The following is a 16,495-nucleotide window of genomic DNA, read 5'->3' on the forward strand; positions in this document are numbered from 1 at the left end:
TTGGTCTTTTCTATGGGAAAAAAGATCCCTGTTTTCTATAATTTTGTCTAATGTACTTGTAAAGTGTAATCATGTACCCTTGTAAGCGCCTTTTCTCCAGAGAAAACAACCCCAACCTCATAGTTTAACCCCTCCATCCCCTTTACCACATCTCTGCACTCTCTCCAGCTCATTAATATCCTTCTTAAGCACTGGAGCCCAAAACTGCACTGCATACTCAAGATGAGGCCTTACCAGGGACCTATAAAGAGGCAAAATTATGTTCTCATCCCTTGAGTCAATGCCCTTTTTAAAGCAAGACAGCACTTTATTAGCCAATGAATTACTCTGCCTAGAGTTACACATCTTTTTACCCACAAAAATCCGTATAGCCTTACCAATTGAGGATGCCCCCAACACACTACCATATAGTATATAATCCACATGATATTATTTCTACCAAAGTGTATAACCTTGCACTTATCAACATTGAACCTCAGTTGCCAATTTACTGCCCAGTTTTCCAGTTTAGTCAAGCTGTAACAAACTTTTGCACATTATAGTATCATCAACAAAGACAAACATAGAGACAGTACTTTCAATGGCCACCTCCAGGTCATTAATCAGTAGATTTATTGTGGTATTGTAAATTGGCTTTATTTTATTATCAAATATTTTTCAAGGTAGCTTTGGGTGCATGGGCCATCCCTTTGGAAACTTTAACTGCAACTGCATGGCCCAAAAAAACAAAGCAAAACAGAAAATAAATCCTCCACCTGTCAAGTGACATGGTTTCTAACACAATGGGCAGCTACTTTGGTCCCAGAAAAGAAATATACTATTCTCATAGTCTGAAGATGAGCTGTTGAGAACTGGATTTTGGACTTGGGCATTACATATACATAGTTGCCTGTGGGCATGTTTGGATTGTGCACTTACTTTTTGCATAATACACTTTATTTTTATGATTATTCACTTCTTTTTCATTTCTGATACTCAGACCAGACCTCATCAACTACGACTCCTTGACCCGTACTAAGCCCCTGTATAATTTAAACAATGCCTTCGACGTGGCAGAAACAAAATTGGGGATTTCTAAGCTTTTGGATGCAGAGGATGTGGCTGTCCCACACCCAGATGAAAGGTCCATAATGACATACATTTCTCTGTATTATCACTACTTCTCCAAGATGCGACAGGGCCAGACTGTACAGAAGAGGATGAACAATGTAAGTGAATATGTTAGTTTTAAGGATGAATATTTATTTTGTTCTTTAAATTTCCAAGAAGAAGCGAAAAAAAAAAAAAAAGAAAAGAAGAATTAACGTTAATGGGAAAATGATTCATCTGCTGAAAAAATATACTCATATACAACCAACACTTCAGAGTGATGTCTGAACCTATAGGTTTTCATTTAGTGTTGCATTTACTTATTTACTGAATCTGCTTGGGGAAAACATGACTAATAGAAGGAAAAAGTCTTAAAGGAGAAGTTTACCTTTCATAAATTTAAAAATGCTACTGCTAGATTTATTTTAAACAACTTCATTATTTATTTTGCATGCATTTTGAATTACTACCCTTTCTATTCGCCCTCTTTCCAAATTGCAACTGAAAATATAAGAATCTTCTATTCTGTTATGCGACGGCTGCTGTGTTGTCCGGCTAAGTAAAGGGGTTGTTTACCTTTAACTTAACTTTTAGTAGAGAGTGATATTCTAAGGTGAACTACAAATATAAATGTATTTATATTTAATGTCCTAGAAAACAAGCAGGAAAAAACATTATAGGAGTAAAAAATAAATATTTAGTTTTTATGAAAGGAAAGTCAATTAAAAAACTTAAACAATCAACCTCTTCTGTTTATACCCCAAAAAACCTACACTGTTAACTGTAATTATTACAATTCTGTAAGTTAAACCATTTCTTATCTAGTACAGGTATGGGACCTGTTATCCAGAATGCTCAGGGCCTAGTTTTCCAGATAAGGGGTCTTTCGGTAATTTGGATCTTCATATGTTAAGTCCACTAAAAATAATTTATGCAAGAAATAGACCCAATAGGGTTGTTCTGCCCCAATTAGGATTAATTATCTCTTACAAAGTACTGTTTTATTATTAAAGAGAGAAAAAAAAAATGTTTTTAAAATATTTGAATTACTTGCTAAAACTGGAGTCTATGGAAGATGGCATTCCTGTATTTTATAATTTTCTGGATAACAGATCCCATACCTGTACTCTAACACCCAGTGTCATACTTGTTAGTGGGATTAGTAATACTCATAACTAGGAGGCTAAGTTATATACAGGTAGCGGACCCCTTATCCAGAAACCCAATATCCAGAAAGTTCTGAATTACAGAAAGCCCATCTCCCATAGACTCAATTTTAATAAAATAATTCAGATTTTTAAAAATGATTTCCTTTTTCTCTGTAATAATAAAACAGTACCTTGTACTTGATCCCAACTAAGATATAATTAATTCTTATTGGGGGCAGAACAGCCCTATTGGATTTATTTAATGGTTAAATGATTCCCTTTTCTCTGTAATAATAAAACAGTACCTGTACTTGATCCCAACTAAGATATAATTAATTCTTATTGGAGGCAAAACAATCCTATTGGGTTTAATTACTGTATAAATAATTTTATTAGCAGACTTAAGGTAGGAGATCCGAATTACGGAAAGACCCCTTATCCGGAAAACCCCAGGTCCTGAGCATTCTGGATAATGGGTCCCATACCTGTATTTGTATATTATCAAATAATGAATGACATTTTTATGTACAAGCCTTCTTACTGAGTACTGTATGTGTTTGTGTGCCACTGTCTCTGAGCCTTTCCAATCTCCTATAATTGGATTATGTTGAAGGGGAAGAGCTTGCTAATTGCACAGTGTTTGTTTGGAGTTTGTGACATAACAATCTCTCCTTGCTTTATAAAGGTTTATTGACAGCAAATTGAGATTCCCACATTTATTGCTAGTTAATATTTATTTCTCAAATTCCCAACATCATTTTTTCAGCATACAGTTATTCCATATATAAAAGACTGTAGTAATTTTGTAGACAGTAAATGTGCCTGTGCCTTTAAAGGGAGGACAGAACTTGATCCTGTTATTATGGGGTCAGCCAGTGAGCTGGTCAGTAGGAAGCACCACACCAGATCGCTGAGATACATTTCCCTACCTCTTTCATCTCCCAATTCAAGACCTCTATGCATTTGTTAGGATCTCTAAGCAATACTTGGCTGAGATGGCAGAACATGAGAGCAGATATAATACAGGGGCAGGCTCCGCCAAGTCCTGCCTTAGAGGTGGGTGCTTTGTGGCAGACACGTCTGTATGTGCATAGTATATACTACTACTCAGGAGGGCAGGCATAAAAGGTTGGACATGCTCCTGTCATTGTCACAGTTAAATACACAGAATACTTGTGTACTATGCACAATTCCTTTTAAAATCAAAAATGTAGTAGTCTTATTTTCTGTATATATTTGTATCGTAGTATATTAAACCAATATGGAATCCCTTCTATACACAGTTTTTTTGATAGACCTTGATACAGCAACATAGAGGGCGCAATATATTGTTAATCTTAAATCTATATCGCTGGCACTCAAATACATGGTTCTATGTTTATGAGAATGACAATCTGTCATTCCTCTTTGCAGGGAAAATGCTATTTGGAGAATCTCTGTGCACTTTCCATTTGGAATTTTGTTGCAATAAGATATTTACCAGTGTTTTATACTAAATAAAATATTAACTGAATGGCATGCTGTAGGTACAGATATGGGATCTGTTATCCAGAAAGCTCAGAGTTACGAGAAGGCTATCTCCCATAGATTTTTTTTGAATCAATGATTCCACATTTTAAAACAGATTTCCTTTTTCTCTGTAATTAATAATAAAACAGAACCTTGTACTTGATCTTAACTAAGAATTAATACTTATTGGATGCAAAATAATCCTATTGGGATTATTTAATTTTGATATGATTTTTTAGTAGAAAGTATGGAAATCCACATTTCTAAAAGATCCCTTATCAGAAAAAAACCAAGTCCCATGCAGTCTGGATAATTGGGTAATTCTGGATCCTATACCTGTACTAGGTCTCTATGATTTTTATAATTGCACCATTTTCTTTTGTAAATGCAAATGGTGAATTATTAATTGTAATCTACTTTATTAATTTATTTTGTTACATTTTTTAAATTTAATTTTGTTTATTATTTGTTGCAAATATACAATATGTGTTGATAGTGTTGCATTTCTCTTTGTGTGTCTTTATTTTCCCAAAATAAGTTATATATATATATTATATCACAAAAAAAAAAACCCTGCTTTATCTAAATAAGACATTTTTATAAAAATATACTTTTTTTTAGTAGTATGTGCCATTGGGTACTCCTAAATAGAAAATTACCATTTTACGTGCTAAGGGCTGCCCCCTGGGCACAGTGCACACAAACAAACCAAGGCACACATAAATGCTAGGTCACATGAGCCAATTAATGTCTTTTACTTCCACACTGTTACAGTAAGAGCTGCATTATTTCTGGTCATGTTATCTAAAAGGGCAATATTTACTGATATATATTCCGGTTTGTTAAGATTTTTTAATAGTTTATATCATATTAATTGGCCTATAAGTATTTATTCTGAGAGTAGTGTTTTCATTTAAGTGGTCACAACAGGTAGTTGAAGCCTTTACCAAAAGTTTTACCAAAAGGTGTTGCTACGTTGAAGAGGATTCTAGAGAATTTTTATAAGAAAGGTTCTGTGCACACAACAATCTATAAAAAAAAAACAGAAATAATTGATTTTTTGGTATCACACCACATTTGTGCTAACTATATATATTTTTATAAACATGTTTCAGATGATGTCCTTGATTCTTGAAATTGAAAATCTGAAAAAACAATATGAGGCCATGGTGTCAGATCTGATCCAATGGATACAGCAGAAGGTGGTGCAGATGAACGACCGTCACTTTCCCAACTCTATAACTGGAATGCGGCAGCTAATGACAGACTTCAAAACGTTCCGCACAGTAGAGAAGCCGCCCAAGTACCAAGAGAGAGGCTTGATAGAGGCACATTTCTTTAAAATCCGGACCATACTTCATGGCAATAACCTCCGTCCATATTTCCCGCCGGATGGGAAGTCACTTATTGATGTGGAAAAGTACTGGGCTATTCTTGAGAAGGCAGAATATGAGCGGGAGAAAGCACTGCAAGCAGAGATGCTTCGACTGGAGCGGTTGGAGCTTGTTGCTCAGATGTTTAATAAAAAGGCCTCCCTCAGGGGCACTTACCTTCACGATATGAAGCAGGTCATTGAGCAGGGGGATTTCCGCCCCAACAACATTGCTCAGGTGGAGGCTGCCACTAAAAAGTTAGAAGCAATTGAAGCTGATGTGTTACCACGTGAGCAGCGCTTTAGGACACTGGCAGATATGGCTGCTGTTTTAGAGAAAGAGAACTACCACAGAAAGCCAGAGATTGTACAAAAGTAAGTATGCATGGGAGTAATACTTGTATAATTTGTAATGTTCTTAAAGGAGAAGGAAAAGTCATTTTAGCATTTTACTGCCAATGGATTTGCCAAATTAGTGCCACCTAGAACACTATATTTATTCTGCAGAAACCATTACCGTACCTGAGTTAAAGACCCTAGAAGCTCCCTCGGTTTGTTTAACACAGCACTTGCCATTTTAGCTTGGTCTCTGCAGCTTCCTGCTGCAGCTCTAGCCTCTGCTAGTTCAGATTACACATCCCTAAGGGGGGGGAGTGAGTTTTATACGTTCTTATGGGAGAGGGGAGCAGGAGAAGGGAGAGCTGTGCAGACTTTGGCCACCCGAATTAAGGATTTTTTCTGAGAGAGGAAGTCTGATTCCAAAGAACATTTTTACAAAAAGAAGACAAGAAATCCTGTGTTTTCTTTTTATAGAGGACTCTCTGTCCTCTGTGAATGCTTATGGCTGTATTTACATAGACCTTTTCTGATAAAGCTTACTTCTCCTTTAAGAGACAAATAGTTCTAAAACTCATTCTTCATTCTCCTAAAAGGAATTCTTCATATTGTTGTCAGTGAGTGTGTAACTGCACAGAGTTGATGTCTGCACGGGACTTATCTGGCAAGATATCATGCATTTGTATGCCGCCATGCAAAGTTCATTCTTCATTTTCATCTACAGTAGTTATCTAGCACATGGGCTCCTCACAGTCAGTACTACAGCTGGGATTAATCCTGATAGCAATCCTGATAAGTCCATGCAAGGGACAAATTCCAATGAAAACTCATGAAAACTTCTTGTGACCATGGGCTCATTTATCATCTCTTGCCCCTCAGGCACCAAATATAGATTTCAAATGCCTAGGTCTCTGTTAAGCTGGCCATACACGCACCGATAATATCGTACAAAACCCCGTTTCGTATGATATTCGGTGCGTGTATGGCAAGTCGGCGAGTCAACCGATATCGCAGGAGGCTGCTGATATCGGTCGACTCACTGATCGGGCGGGTCAAAAGATTTTGATTGGGCACCATAGAAGGCACCTGATCAAAATCTGCCTTCAGGGCTGAATCGGCAGAAGGAGGTAGAAATTCTATTGTTTCTACCTCCTGATCTGCTGTTTCAGCCCTGAAGGTTAGTGACGGTTTTGACGATCTTTCGTGCGACCGATGGTCGCACGAAAGATCACAAATCGCCACATGTGTGGCTACCTTTAGAAACACCTGAGGCAGGCTTCAAATTGTTTTTATCTATACTGTGAATCCAGGTAAAACCAAACCTTAAATGCTACCTTAGTTTAGTTCTCTGGATGTGGATTTATATATAATTTTTCCACAGGCAACAGGAACTGTCATCAGGGTGGAATGGCCTTATTGAACTACTAAGAAAACAAAAAGTTTTACTAGAAGAGAAAAGGCACGTGCTGACCCTTCTCCGGGACATTGATAGTGTTGTTGAAGAATTAAAATCCATGCAGGTAAATATTTAAGCCAGAGTTCAATGCAGAAGTATATACAGTAGCTAGATATTTATGAAATCACATGTATTGTTACCAAAACCTTCATGTTCTGTCGTGTGATTTGCATTTATTTGATTAATTAGCGTATGATATCAAGTACCTGTTTTCACTTTCAGGAATTACTTGGATCTAAGGACTTTGGGAAACAGCTGCCTGAGGTGGAGGACCTATTGCAAAAGCACAGTTTATATGAATCCCAGATTGTATCTTATGGAGAAAGGGTGAAGCAGAATTTAATGAGGGCAGAGAAGATCCCTGTTAGTAAAGCAACCAGTGTTGATGTCCTTCAGACTAAGGTGCTCAACCTACAGCAGCTATATCAGAGCTTGCTATCTCTTAGCAAATCTCGGTAAGTACTTGAAGAAAACCCATGCAGCTGAATGCAATCTTTTATATGTACTGTATGTGGTATGCTATAATTGCTCATCCACAGGCTCTAATGTTTTAACAATGTATCTTTCAGACAAGGGATTGCAACTACTTAACTTTGGAATTACTGTATACCCAGTTGAAATGTAAATATCTGGCAAGTTAAAAAGACCTTGATCTGTACTGTTATGACATGGTCTGTGAAAAGTTAATTAAATTATGATGAATGGTGTCACACATGGGCCAGTTATCTAGTACAGATACAGGCTATATGTGATGAAGACACACAGACAGATGGCCAAAAAGCACTGATATACTCATATGCTCAAACAATGCAGTGATGTCAAAGGAAGCAGGAGGGTGGTGGGGACCACATCTGCCTGATGAGAGACACTAACAGATGGATATTCAGTCTACTCTAGAGAGACAAACTATAGTCCAATGTCATTCCAAGACTCAGCACCTCAAAACTGATGGTGACAGGAGGCTTCAATTTAAGCAAGAGAGGCTTTTTCTACTGGCTAAAAAATACCAGCCAAGAATATACAACATGTACCATTAGCTTCTTACAAGATAACATTTTGCTTTAGGGGTTAACTTTAATAGGTAACCTAAGAAGATATGTTATCGATAAGCACTGTAGGGATATGTGAGTCCTTCAGATGAGGACTAGCACAGGCCAATAACAAATGTCTGAAAAAGAAAACCAAACCATGTGATAACAGAACTGTTTTTTTTATGTTGTTTTTTTTAGCCGATCTCGACTGGAGGAGACCTTAAAACTCTATGAATTTTTCCGTGATTGTGGGGAGGTGGAAGCATGGATTAATGAGAAATGGCAGGTGTTGGGTCTGGCAAGCCCTGAAAGAGACATCAGCCATATAACAGCATCTATCCAGAAGCAGAAGGTAAAACAAACGGCAATATTGTGTTTTAGGTTGCAATGCTAAAATGTATGCAAATGGTGGGAATCTGTCAGAATTGTACATATATGCAGTGGAGGACATGTCAGGATGGGATTCAAAATAGGCCCTGGCATTTCAAGCACACAACACACACACACAACAGCCCACGTCAGCCCAATAAATAATGACTGTCTGTGGCATTGTACTGCAGCCCCTCTGGCATTTGCCAGAACCCAGATTGCCAGTCTGGGCTTCATGGAGGATCTTTTGTGAAAGATGTTGGAAACCCAAATATATAATTTTGTATAATGTAAGCAATTTTAATTATTTTATTTTATTGTTTATTGAAAATGTCCAATAATCCAAAGTATACAGGGCATTATTAACACATTAAAGGTGCATCATCCAGATCTTACATATGCATGTCTTACTCATTGCAAGCCCTTAAGCCTTGCAATGAGTAAGCTCCATATCATAGGGTCTGGGGACAGACATTTTTTATGTTCCCAGACTACTGATTATGTCCTATAGTTGTAGAAGCTATACCTTTGTTTGCTTAAAAGTAATATAGAATAAATAACAAAATATTTAACTGAATAAAAAGAGAAAGAAAGAAAGTGAATGAAAAGAAAATAAGAATATTCTTAAGACTTAACTTACGGTGCCTTCTTTGCTCCTCCCCAATCCGTCTGTTCCTCACTCTTGTACCAGACAAGGTGAATATCTATCTGTCTGAGTAAAGGGTGATTGGAATAGTTGTCGGTTCCCTAATAGGAATTCCTGGTGACTATTCGTTTATCTGCCAGAAGTTGGACCATTTTGTGTTCTCATACTTCTGTTTTGTCTCCAGCCTTCTGATATTCAAGAAGTATTATGTGGAGAGGAGGGGTTGGCATTCCCCAAATGGGGTGATATATTGAACCCAGGGGGACCAAATTTTCTGAAATTGCTTTTGTCTGTCATTTAGTATGCTTGTGAGTTTTTGTTTACCAGGGTCCAGTTTATTTTGTTTTTAAGCTGCAGTATTGATAAAATAGGGCATTTCCAAGATTTTGAAATGGGGAGTTTGGCTGCGAGAAATATCTGAGTAATTAGAATCCTGGTTGATTTGTTTATATTTGGAACAGGTAGTCCTATTAATGCATGTTCCGACGACTTGCGGATGTTAACGCTGGTGACTGAATATATAATCTCATAGACTCTGGTCCAGAACCTTCTAACGCTAGGACATTAAATAATTTTAATTTTAAGGAACTCTCCAATATGCATATTCCGTGATTTATATTTTTTTGTTAATGTGGTTGCTATTGAACCGCTTACAGAAACAAATAACAGATGGATATTAAAATAGAGGTATAATTAATGTAGGTGGCCACAAATTAGAAGAGTGGTGGCATAAAAATGACTGAACCTCATAAATGACTTTTTGAACCTTATAAGGTTATGAGTGAACTAGACAGATCTGCTGCCTTCCACTCATTGTTCTAAATGCATTGACAGACATAGCATTAGCCTGTTAGTGGATGAATGCAGCAGATTTTGCCATGGAAAAGCATTTTCGTGACAAAATTTGTTTAGTGTGTCATCACCTACAGAAAAGGGAGTGCATTGTCCTTTTCTCTGCCTCTCTTTCTTCACAGGTGAAGAAAATGCTCTTTGTGTCAAAAAGCTATTGATACACATGGTATATATGCATCAGACAGGCTAATTTCAAACATACAAGGCATGGAAGGTAGTGGCCATAAGCCATAGCCTTAGAATAGGCTTTGTAATTCTTGCTTGAATAAAAAGAAAATAGAAATAACCCATGATATACCAAGTATTAGCCTCCCTTATCTCCAAGCAGCACAAGCTAAAAGCTCCAGTTTTTAGAACCCGTTTAGGCACTGTTTAGTATTAAATACTTTATATCATAAGTTGAAGGTCTAAAGAATTTAAAAAAACTTTAAAAGAACTAAAATAAATCTCACAGTACAGATTAATGCAAAATTTAAAATTGTGGATAGCTGGTGATGGAAAATAGTGGTAAAGCAGTCTTAAATTTGAATTTTTAAACAGGCAATGACAAATGAAACAGAAGTTATTTAAAATGAGCAAGGTATAATATGGATAGTGATAATAAAGATAATAATGTATTAGGCAATGAACATATTTTTAGTATGAAGACACCAGACAGGATGTAGCAATAATAGATAAGATAATGGTTTATCTATATATACTGTATATACATATATGTAATACTACATTTACTCTGTAGCTGTAAGTGACAAAACATTAACTCCACCCTAAGTTGAATTAATAACTATATTATGGGGCTTTTACTAGGCTTTGGAAGCAGAGATTTATTCCCGGCAGCCAATTTTGGCCAAAGTGGTGAGAAATGGCAAGGAGCTCTGTCAACAGAGCCATACTGACCAAGGGGAAATCCAAAAAAGAATGGACAACCTCCAAACACAATGGCACCATTTACAAGACGAAGTGAAAACCAGCAAATTTCGCCTCGAGGTGGCCGCGCTCATCAAACAGGTACACAGTGTTGGGGCCTCAGTGGTGGGATGGTTGGGTCAAGCTCACATTATTCTTTTCTGGTTTTGCATTGATTTTGAATCAGCAATATTTGACCCTGATCGTATTCATGTGCTAGATTCTTCTTCCAGTTTCAAACCACCTATTACCATTAATAAATCTTTGTCTTTGTCTTGTTAACAGCCCTGCCCTGTTGTGGAGAGAATAGCTTTTGTTTGGAAAATAAATATATATAGTTTAAAGTAGACTAAACTGTGCTAAAATGGCCTCGTCTGTGAGTACACAACCATGTATTCAGGTATTGGAAGACTTTCTTACACATCATAGGAATTCCATGCACTGATTTAAAATCATTAAACATTTTTTATTGCTTTATAAATCACATGGTTTATTCAACCTTTCCTGACAAATTAGTTTATACTATAACAAAAAAGGGAAAATTGCTCACCACTAAATTTGAAACCATTAGACAAGCGTACAATGAGGCTGTGACCACAATATTTATGCAAACAGACAAGGTCTTCTGCACTTGCCCATTTATCAATATATATTAAGAGTTTCCCCACATATGTCATAAAAGGCACTAATTTGTCCAGGAGCAGTAATAGAAACCAATAAGATGCTTGCATTTAAACAGATGACCAGTAAATGCTTCAAATAATAGAGAGTCAATACCTGAAGAGTGCAAATGAATAGCATATTCCCAACTTTAATACATGGCGCTTATAACACTTCAAACACGATCAAACATTGTGGGACCCATGTGGCCCCTCCTCAGTGAACTGAAGAACTCAATGAGGAAGGGCCGTGTGGGTCATAAGCATCATGTAATAAAGCTGGGAATCATCTGCACTCTTCAGGTATTTGCTCTCTATTATTTGAAGTCTATATTACTGGCATTTGTCTGGGCCAGTCTCAATACCTACACCTTTACTTTCTGTATTTATTCTTGGACAAGTAAATGCTTCTTGATGATTGGTTGCTATAAATTACTGATCCTGTACATTTGTCTGTCACCCCGGCAGTATTTTGCAGATGCTGATGAAGCTGATTCATGGCTAAGAGAGCGCCTTCCACTTCTTAGCAATGAAGACTATGGCAAGGATGAGTCCAGTGCAGAAGCAATGCTACAAAGACACCTGCGCCTTGAGAAAGAAATTGCTGCCTATGCAATGGAAATGAGACGTCTTGGAGACCAAGCCCAGTCTGTGGCAAGCAAGGCACCCCTTATCGTATGTGTCTTTTTAATGCATGGTCTGCCACCCATAATTCACCCTGGTCAGAGACAGCAAGATAAATTTACAATATTTCTTTTCATTTGCTTCTGAAACATTGTTTATATTGGTGCCTGGCTATCTTATCAACAGCTTATTAATGAGCATTAAAGCTTTATTGTTTCCCCCAAAGAAGAATGTTTATTAGTAGTCCCTTATAGTTTACCCCAAAGAAGATTGTTCATTAGTAGTCCCTTAAAATGACTTTATAGTGACAAAATGAATATAAGTGGCAACTTATCATTGTATGGTTTTTTTTAATTGTATTTCCCAACTATTTAACATACAAAATTGCTTTGCAGTGAACCCTCATCTTTCCAGTTGCAAAAGATACCTATGTAGGTTGATTGTGAGTAGATCTTTTAGTGAAAAGTTCCTAGTGAGGTATCAAGTCTGAGGCCCTTAGGTGTCTTTTTCTCCTTTAATATAATGAAACCAAAGTTGTAAATTATACATACAATACCCATGTGTAGGGGTCACTCACTGGTCTAGATTCACAACTGGAATGCAGTTGCAAGGCTCACAAAATATACAATCAGATTGGCCTGTTTCTGTGCATGTCATCTGCCAGACATAACTAGCTAAAACCTGGTTCCTCAGTATTTTATCTTTTCCGCAGCAGCAGAAAAAGAAACCAGTCATTGTAATAATGACCCAAGAGGCAAGTCGGCCATTAAAGAGAAGCTATGCACCTCAGATTAACATACAGACTGAGGATCCTAAACATGACCCTCACATGGGCCAAGAAGAAATTTTGGCTTCCCAAACAAAGTTAGAATCATCCTATGAAAACCTTCAAGCACTGGCAAAGGTAAATTCTTTTTCACCATAACCAGTTTGTAAAAGTATAGTTAGACTTCAGTAAATGCCTGTTGCATGTATGGATTTTATTGGTCAAAATATTAATATTATATATTAGTATATTAACATTATAGGGGGTGAATCCACAATAGTGATGAGTTAATTTGTCCCATTTCGTTTTGCTGTAAAATTCGCAAAATGCAAGTCAATAGGCATTTTTTCACTGGGTTTTTTTTTTTTGCGCAAAATCTGTTGGAGTCAATGGGCAGTCTTTTGTCACATTTTTTATTTGGGCGCAAATACATTCTAGTCAATGGGTGTTTTTTTTTTTCTTGTGCCAAAATGTATTTGCTAGGATCATTTTGAGGTCCCAGATTAAATACCCCATGTGTCCTACACTAACATGGACCCTGGTCACTAGATAGAGAAGTGCATCTTCAGTATAGGTTATACAGTATAAGACAAGGAGAATAACTTCTGCTTGAGCTTTGTGGTGTCAACTTCACTTTCTCAAGAACATAGCTAAGCAAAGATTTAAAGATCTTTCCAAAAATGTAGAAACAGCCAAAATATATTTTTATATTTGTGTGTATTGAAACACACTATTGTCTTGCTATTGTCTTATCACCAATGATACGATTCTGTCTCTTAGAAAAGAAGAAAGGCCTTGGAAGAAATGGTCCGGCTTTACCAGTTCTACAGTTCTTGTGGAGATTTCCAGTCCTGGATTGATGATAAGGAGAAGCTTTTTCAGACATTTCAGCCCAATCCTGAAAATTTAGAGGTCATGCAGCAGAAATATGAGGTATTTATATGTACATAATTTGATACAAAATGAAAAGTAACAAACAAGCCCCATGTGCAGCATCATAAGAACATGTCAAAGGGAAACTCTAATATTGTTGGCTGTAACCATAAATATACCCTGTGTTACTTTAGAATTTGCTGACAGACCTTGCAGCTGGGAAGGCTCGCCATGATGAAATCAATGACCTAGCAGAGGACTTGATTAAAATTGCTCCTAACAGGAAAAAAGAGATCCAGGCCCACCAGAAAGATATTGACAATAGGTACTGTTTACAACTATGGTTTCTTCAGTGAGACTGTTTTGGGATTGACCTTTATAGACACAAGACTGTTCCATAACTATGTTACTATATAGCATCATTAACGCTATTATATAAAGTATGTACTAAAATCTTTCAAAACTCACTGTGGTAGTTGAGACTAATGGTATGAAATTATCTCCATAATGTTAAAACAAATATGTATGCAGAATTAAATATAACATAAACTATACCATATTCATATAATGCAGCTATAATGTGAAAAATGGTGCTAAATGAATAAAATTATATATATTTACCCCCTCCCCCCACCCTCGGTTTTCTAGCTGGAATCATTTGGAAATCCTGAAGGAGCAGAAAGGAGCTGATCTGATTGGCTTAGCTGATGTCAAGTCTTTACTTCAGAACTGTCAGAACACAGAGGCACTCATACAGGAAAAGTTTAAAGAACTGGAGGGATCAGAACCAGTGAATGCAACTGGAAATCTGGATACAGAGGAACGTAAACTGAAGAACCTTGAAAGAGATATCCAAATACTGGAGAGAAAGATTGAGTACCTTAAGAACGTGGAGCAATCGTAAGTGATTCCCTAGCAATGCCTCACCCAATTCTACATTAATATCTTTATAAGCAATGCAGCCCCTCTCGCACCTCTGGGATGCTCAGAAACATAAGCACTGAGTGTGAGGGGGGTGGCGAGGACCCCAGAAACCTCCCTGCTTATATATAGTAGAAATCCTTTTTAATTTGAATTGCTGCCCCATGGCTATTCAGCAGTTTTGTTTATATAAACTATAGTAGTGTTTTTTTGAAGCAAACACACAACCAATCCAGGGCAATAGTACATAATATATTAATTACATTGATACTCTTTCATTTTTTGGTGTTGCTGTTCCATTAATACAAAGCTGACTCCTTTACGAGTTAGTTGCAACAATCTTGAATTTTCTCACTTGGTTTTTGTAAATAAATGTATCTGTCAGTAGAACCAATTTAGAGAGAGAATTCCACATCTTTACAGCTTTAACTGTAAAAATCTTATGTCTTCTAATCTGAAGGGATGTCCTTATGCGTGAAAACATCAGCTAGTAAATGAATGTGTAGCCCACTTTTTATATGCTCTTGTGGCACTACCTACTGGAGCACGATACTTGGCGCTACAGGAGTCCTGAGCCCCCGCTTACTATGGGGGTATACAAGGGATTCTCCCCTAATTGGCGTGCCTCCACCCAGGGATGGTGGTGTGGATCTGTATTCCACCCCCTGGGAACTATTCAGACTGTTGTGCCCCTCCGGGCTAATAGATTTCTCCACACAGGAATATGAAATAAACATATGGAAAGGTTTATTGAACGGACACCTCTCCAGGAGCAGCTTATCAATATACAGTGCAGGGTATATCTCCATACGTCTCATTGAGTACCTTCTCCTGTTAGCCTACCCAATGGTACTCGCGCTCATGTGTTCCCTTCTAGGGGCTCTCCCCGGTACTCTCGCCAAAGACACTCTCTCTTAGAGTTCTCCCGGTACTCACGCTAGGACGTTACCCCACAGGGACCCACACCGGTACTCTCACTGGGCATCCTCAGATCCGGCCTCCTGGACTAGCGGTGATCTGCTCCACCTACCTAGCCACTTAGTTCCCTGCACTCCGGCTGATATAATGCCGGGAGGTCTTAACCTCGCTACTACTCCTGGAGGGGCCATGTCCGCCCATTCTAAACTAGACTGTCCTACATATCACTCCTGGAGCGATCTATTACCAAACTTCTAACTAAGCGGTACCTGGGGTACTCCTGCCTGGAGCAGTGCCCAAAATGTCTCCCTCTCAGCACATGGCTGCTATCCCTTATATGGGCCTATGCACCACCCTGTGGCCATAACCCGAACTACCGGTATACACCCTATTAACTATTGACAACCCAGTCACCCCAGTGTCCCTGTTACCCAGCACCACCCTGTGGCCTGTCCTAGGGGTTCCTGTCCTAAGGGCCCGTTTTTGGTAAACCCCTACAAATGTATTATATGCTCCCCTTATGATCAAATCCCTTACATTTCTCTTCTCTAATGTAAACTTAGGCAGCTGCTCTTCATAACTGAGATCTTTCATACCTTTTATCAGCTTAAATGCAACCAATCAGCACGTATTTTGGATCAGTCTACTACCAGCTATGAAATTAAAGCAAAGACCTAATTGGTTTCCACCCGCAACTGCACTTATCTTACTATATCAGCACTTTGATGTCCTCAAAGGAACATAAGACAGTGTTCTTCAAAGAAACTGATGGATCTTTAGCCATATGTTCTTGTGGTTCTCTGTCAGTCTACTTTAGTCCCTGGTAATAATAACATTACAGAACACAATCATGTCAGTTAATAATTTTAAATGGCTTTTAAATACCTCTCCACCATGTTTGCTTTGTTCCTTACATATTGTAACACATGTTTATTGCATGATGACAAATTTTTTATGACCTGTCATGAGATATCCTTGATCTAAATATGGAAGTGCAGGTACAGTAGGTGGGGAATTCAG

General features: G+C 37.7%; 1 protein-coding gene across 1 annotated transcript in view; it reads left to right on the forward strand.

Moving 5' to 3' along the window:
* The window catches only part of sptbn5 (spectrin, beta, non-erythrocytic 5), a 132,828-nt gene that overhangs the window by 12,861 nt on the left and 103,472 nt on the right, over positions 1-16,495 (forward strand). The window contains exons 6-16 of the mRNA XM_031891412.1: positions 980-1,208; positions 4,862-5,493; positions 6,836-6,974; positions 7,133-7,365; positions 8,140-8,293; positions 10,616-10,816; positions 11,842-12,048; positions 12,710-12,901; positions 13,544-13,696; positions 13,831-13,961; positions 14,285-14,536. Of these exons, the coding sequence (XP_031747272.1) occupies positions 980-1,208; positions 4,862-5,493; positions 6,836-6,974; positions 7,133-7,365; positions 8,140-8,293; positions 10,616-10,816; positions 11,842-12,048; positions 12,710-12,901; positions 13,544-13,696; positions 13,831-13,961; positions 14,285-14,536 (2,523 nt within the window). The remainder of the gene's footprint in view (positions 1-979; positions 1,209-4,861; positions 5,494-6,835; positions 6,975-7,132; positions 7,366-8,139; positions 8,294-10,615; positions 10,817-11,841; positions 12,049-12,709; positions 12,902-13,543; positions 13,697-13,830; positions 13,962-14,284; positions 14,537-16,495) is intronic.

The sequence above is a fragment of the Xenopus tropicalis genome, chromosome 8 (assembly GCF_000004195.4).
Source record: "Xenopus tropicalis strain Nigerian chromosome 8, UCB_Xtro_10.0, whole genome shotgun sequence".
In the NCBI taxonomy this organism is placed as follows: Eukaryota; Metazoa; Chordata; class Amphibia; order Anura; family Pipidae; genus Xenopus; species Xenopus tropicalis.